The following is a 6,061-nucleotide window of genomic DNA, read 5'->3' as shown; positions in this document are numbered from 1 at the left end:
AGGGCATTGGTCGGGTCCGGGTCCATCGCCACCGCCAATGGGTGATGAGAGATACTCAGAGACCCGCGATGTGACACGTGTACGTTATCCCAGCACACTGGTGCAGAAAATCCCAGTGGTTCTTCTTCCTCTTTTTAGAGAGAGAAAGAGAGAGCATGGGCACCTCTGTAATCTCCGCACCCTGGTCCTCAGTTGTTGCAGATTCTTCTCCTTCTCTCTCTAGGACCCAAAATCCAAGGATCAGACTCACTCCCCAAAACCAAACGTTATCTCTCAACAGTCTCTCCAGGCGTTCTCTCTTCTTCTCTGTCCCCTCCTCTTCTCTCATTTTCCTTCTTTCTCTTTCTACAAAACCGCTCCTCTCTGCTCCGTTTGACCCACTAACCCCTTCTGAGAAGAAGGCTAGCATAGCCCTCTCCGAGAGGGTTTCTGATGCCCTAAAATTGCTGGATAAAGGCAGAGAATTACAGGCTCAAGGAAACTTCCAACAAGCCCTGAATTACTTCACGCAGGTACCTAATAAGTCCCTTGCTTTTGCATTTATATGGTTTAATTTCAATAAAAGATTCCTGTAAATTATTTGGCTAGACCTACAGTAGTCGTGACTCGCGAGCTTGAGGTTGTAACTTGTGAATATATTGTCTAGTTTCAATAGAAATGGCTGTAAATTGTTTTAATATTTTGTATAAGTGCCATCATTAGTTTTCTCATGTTTGAACTTATGCCTTGTAATTGCCAGACTCTTTGCCTCTGCTGTCTTCTTGTCTTTTGCTTTCTCATTCTTCTTTTCCTTTTTTTGAATTTGATTGTTCTTTTTCATAGTTATTTTGTTTGGGACATTTTTGGTTCATTGTGTTAAAATCATTATCAACTAGTAACTTTCATTACACACTACACATGATTTAATTGCGTTAAAAAAAATTTAAGAGTTATTTGACTCTTGAGAAATGAGGAAATGGTTAATGGAGTTTGAGTGCTTTACTGTATTATTCTAAAAAAGAGCTCAATTAACATCATTTGGTTGTTGTGTTTTATGGCACAAGGGGTATCAGGAATTTGACATTACCCACTAAAACCTATATTAGGAAGTGCTTTCAAGTGCTAACTAGAACTATTACCTTGAATTTTAAAGGCTGCAATACCTCCTGGAGATACTATTTTCGTAATATTTATCTGAAATCTAATATTTTGAAGTAATACATAATTATTAAGTGCTCACGCACGCATAAAATGTAGCTATCCATCTCCTTCAAAGGCATGTGAGGCTTAAAATGCTATTCTATTGGTATAAAACGAATTATCTGAAACAAGTGTGAATGTAGTTCCTTTTTTTCTTCATTTACCACAAGTAAATATGTTTGCCTGAATCCTCCTTTTGTTTCTTCATTTACCATAAGTAAATATGTTTGCTTGAATACACAAACCAACTGATGGTATTTTAGCTTTGAAAGTTGAAATTGAGATGTAAAAGATAGCATGATCAATATTTGGAAATATGAGATGTTGCCACCGACCATTGCAGTACAATGTGGCCTTCCATAGTCATTTTGTATCCAAATGAGTGACGAGTAAATGACATGCTTTTGTTGCTATCATTATAGTGCGAGTCATGCACATTCCACACCATTGTCACAATTCAATCCAATTCTACAACATACAATAGTTTCAAAGTAGTGATGGAGTAAGCAAAAAATGCTAAGCAATTCAAAGCTGTAAGTTGATGTGTCAAAACTGTAAGAAGTCCATTTCTATATGAAGAATCCTTTACTGCAAAAATAATATCAAAAGAAGTAGACTTTTGATCAATTGCATAATATCTGAGATGATCTCTGAAACTACATTTTGAACATTTACACCTTTGAATTTCACTTTGTGAAGTGTTCCAAAAAAAATATCGTTGGAAACCATTCAAAAAATAATGTTCTGAGCCCTGCTTTTCTCAACATAACACATTCTCTGTATAACCAAAACAAAGTTGGTAATATCGTCTTAAATTTTTTATTTTTTTAAAGTATCCTCTTAAATTTTTAATAAGCGAAACTTCACCATAATTTCTCAACATACCACTATAATTTTCTCAACAAAAACAAGAAAGAGAGAAGCAACACGATAAAGGATTGTAAGGAGCTCTTGATTTCCTATCTATCATTTAAACCCACATTTCTCTAGTTGAGTCAATTAATCAGCATGGTCCTCACTAATTTCTCCCATTTTATTCATTTTGAATATTTTCCAAGAAATTGAGAAAAAAAAAAAAAAGGGAAAAAAAAAAAAAAGGAAGAAGAAAAAGAAATCACAAGAAGAATGGTAACTTATACTTGAACTATAGATTTCTTTAAATGGGTTGAGAAGGAGTCAAGATTGGACTGCCCATTCTACCAAATGCAACCTCAGCAAGACTTCCATCCACCCATTAAGCCAATGACACGACTGATTTGCCGAGATTAAGGTGCTTTTCAATGAATTATTTGCTAACTAACTCAGAACCATTAAGTCCCGAATATTCAGCTCCATTGTACTGAGTACAGTTTTAACAGATTTGATGGAAGGCTGGCTAGCACTGTAGCTTGCACGTCCACAAAATAAATCAAACGAGAAGACAGAGAAATATAGGGCAAATAATCATAGGGAAAAGATGATATTAGAAGGTGGGAAGAAGGGATTGCGGCTTTCTTTTGCTTCCTTCTCCATGCTTTCCTATTGTCTCCTGTTGCTCTATGGATGGAATCCTGGAGATAACTCTAGAAGAGAGAATCTTGGGATGAATACAGGGAGATTAGAGAGAGAGAGAGAGAGAGAGGGAGCTCCATTCGTAGAGGAAAACTAAATCCTGTTTGTTGCCAATGGGAAAACTAAATCTCGCTGGTTTAGAAATTTTTTGGTCACAAAAGTTTCAGGTCAAACTTGAAACTTTGATAATGATGATTATGAGCAACTATTGGGAAATTAAAGGTTGTGATTATTTGTCATGACAATAGGCTATCATAGTTATTATGGATTGCTTAATGTCTTGAAAGTTTCAAGATAAATATGGGTGTGATCAAACAGCCCTAGAGAAGTGCTTATCTATTTAATTTGGATGTGAATCTCTTTGTTGATGAGAGCTAACCACACAGTTCCTTAAGGCTCATGGCATAGGTGACATTGTCACTGTTGCATCATCATCTTTTTCAATTACTTCTGGCCCATAAACTAAGTCACTAAGATATGGAATTGGCTCATCTTGGGCCTATCGGCTCATGCCATAATGTCTTTCTCTCAAAACTTATTTTTTACCCTCTTACAATATCTTCTAATTTGGTTTGTAATTATGGTTGGTAATAAACCATGGCCTTAATTACAGGGAACCCTGGTGGTCAATCTTGTAATTCTTTGTAATTTTTCCTTAATACAAAAGTTTAACATATTCAAAATAAATAAAGGGTTTTGGTAGGCTACATTACTTGTAGTGTAGACCCTTAAAGTGCTTAACATTTTTAAACATTTAGATACCTTTATCTTATAGTATAGTAACTTTTTGTTTAGAGGTATTTTAAGTAATTAGTCAAGGGCAAACTAGAAATTCTTAATAGAAACAAAAGCATTTATTAACAATAGTGGACAATGACATCACCGATATTGTGTGTGACATCGCCCACAAGATGCATTAAGTGTTTTCAACTACTAATAGAATGTCACTATTTTCTTATAAGAATATCCATTCTATGCTTCTAAATGACCAAAAATACCCCTACTTGAAAAATTTTGTATTACAATTCAAGGGTATTTTAGTATCTAAAAATATTAAGCACTTTAAGGGTCTACACCACCAAGTGGTGTAGCCTAACAAAACCCATAAATAAATAGAATAAACCATGGCCTTAGTTATGCGGGTTCAGTTAACTAAGACATCATGTGAATCTGCAAGTACTCCAATTTTTTGCACTATGAAGAACAGGAAAAACTCACTTAACACCCTATTTGTGAGTTGTATCGCATGATATAATCAGCACGTCGTATAGACTCTCAGAGTTGGCATGTGATTTTGATATTTCAAGGATATACTTTCAAACACTCAAGGACCGTGACAGTTACATTCGGTTGATTATAGATTGGTAGTTTATGCATATTTGGGAATATGAAGGTTATGGAGTTAGTGCACACCCACATTTACCCCATGTCACACCCTATGCATGCCCGTCTGATTAAGTGGCACCAATAAATCCAATACTTTCAGCCCAAAAAATAAGCACATCATAATTGAACTTAAACACTTTGTGAAGGTTGTGATTATTGGTAGTAAACATGATAACTGTGATGTAATTGACCTCTCCATTGTTGCTATGCTTATAAAAACAACTGCAACAGTCCATCTCTAATTTTGTCCAATCCTTTAGGTGGTCCAAGAGTACAGTGACTTTGCTTTATCAGACTATGCGAGGGTCGGGAGAGCATTGGCTCTATATGAGGTTGGTGATAGAGATGAAGCCATTGCTGAAATGGAAGATGTTTCCATATCCCTGAAAGGATATCCAGGTGCTTTCCTGCAATCAAGTGTTTATATTAAAATTGCATCTCTCTCTCTCTCTCTCTCATGCATTTTTTCTTTTTCAGAGGTCCATGCAGCTCTGGCAGCAGCATTGTATGTGGACAAGCACGCTGCTTTGCTCGCTGAGAACCAGTTTACAATCGCTACTCTACTCGACCCACACTACACAGACATCTCATATGTTAGAGAAATGAAGCATTGGCCTCCGAGTCTCGTTGCTTCTTTACGACGGTTTATCACTCTAACCTAGGCCTGTTATGATTATAAAGCTGTATTATAGTGATGATAGCTGTATTATGGAGATTACCAGTTTGGTAATCTCTTGTGGCTAGTGCCATAGAACATCATAAAGCTTTTATTCCCATGGTTTCAAAATATCAAACAACCCGAACAGGAGAGGAAAACAATGTTCCCCCTTGTTCAAAATAGAATCTTATAGTGATTTAAAGTTTGTTGTAAAAAGATCCCTTGATTGTATGAATAGTGAACTGTAAGTATTCTCCTATTGCAGTATCTGTGCTATTCGCTGGAACTTTGTTTTCAAAATAGACTCTCTGATACGGCTGCAGGTTATCTCTTCGAAATCCTTTCCAGTAGGAGATATTCCCTTGTGTGTCTCATCTCTTTTCAAATTCTAAATCTGTGTATTCTGGTTGATAATTAAATTCCACAAGGCATTACTTTCTATATATTGTTTGAGGATACTTCCCGTGATTTAACGAACATTAAGATATAATCCTGTGAAGAGTTAAATGATAGAAAAAATGAAAAATATAAATAAAGGAAAAATGATGTGCTCATCCTCTATAGAATCATAATCCCATAAAAGCACCCGGGTCTATGGAAAATCCATAGATCCTTAAAAAAAAAAGAAGGATGTTTGGTCTCCTCCTCAGTTTTTTTGCTGTCTAAATTACAATGTTTATTCTTTTTTTTTTTTTAAATAACCCATCTTATAAATGGAATTGAGATTCCTATTTTGATAAAGTTTTGAATAAAATTAATAAATTTGGTATTTATAGAACTAGAGACCTTGAAAAGGTGTCTACTTTTGCTTTAAAACTGCAACACCAAGTATTCATATATATCTATAAAAGTTCTAAACGTTTTTATTTTCAAATAATAATATGTACGGATGTGTATTGTAGTATTGTCTTTTTAGGCTATAGTACTAATGTACTTTACATCTTAAGCAACTGTCCGACACCGACACTCATATTGGTAGTGTCTAGGAGACATCAATTACATCATGATAACTGATGAATTGTGAAAGTAATCACCACATCATTCGAACCTAGTTCTATTACCTACTTAAAAAGTACATTTTCCAAAATGCTTCAAGATCGGAATTATATATTTTATTTTCCGTTTCCTTCCCACTTTATCTGCCCCTAAAAGCTTTCGAGATCTACATTTTTTCCTTTTCAAAAGTGTGCTTTATCATAAGGAGCAATCACCAAAATACTCAACAAAGTGTGCACATTCGAGTCTTAAATAATATAATACTTACAATTTTTTTGTGAGGGAGTATAT

General features: G+C 35.2%; 1 protein-coding gene across 1 annotated transcript; it reads left to right on the top strand.

Moving 5' to 3' along the window:
- On the top strand, nt 1-5,074 carry LOC18436950 (uncharacterized). The gene is made up of 3 exons (XM_006847170.4): nt 1-512; nt 4,377-4,515; nt 4,594-5,074. The coding sequence occupies exons 1-3, from the start codon at nt 156-158 to the stop codon at nt 4,776-4,778; spliced, it is 681 nt and encodes a 226-aa protein (XP_006847233.1). The 5' UTR covers nt 1-155; the 3' UTR covers nt 4,779-5,074.
- The last annotated feature ends 987 nt before the right edge of the window (nt 5,075-6,061 follow it).

This window comes from Amborella trichopoda, chromosome 11 (assembly GCF_054954075.1).
Source record: "Amborella trichopoda isolate Santa Cruz 75 chromosome 11, AtrichopodaSantaCruz75HAP2 v2.0, whole genome shotgun sequence".
Taxonomy (NCBI): Eukaryota; Viridiplantae; Streptophyta; class Magnoliopsida; order Amborellales; family Amborellaceae; genus Amborella; species Amborella trichopoda.
The sequence above is the reverse complement of the archived record's forward strand: the minus strand, read 5'-3'. Positions and strand labels throughout refer to the sequence as shown.

Bases quoted from the DNA above. Each gene is read 5' to 3' on its own strand.
- LOC18436950 (XM_006847170.4), top strand. From the start codon at position 156: ATGGGCACCTCTGTAATCTCCGCACCCTGGTCCTCAGTTGTTGCAGAT. The intron at 513-4,376 runs GTACCTAATAAG...CCAATCCTTTAG, and splicing joins CCCTGAATTACTTCACGCAG to GTGGTCCAAGAGTACAGTGA. The intron at 4,516-4,593 runs GTGCTTTCCTGC...TTTCTTTTTCAG, and splicing joins ATCCCTGAAAGGATATCCAG to AGGTCCATGCAGCTCTGGCA.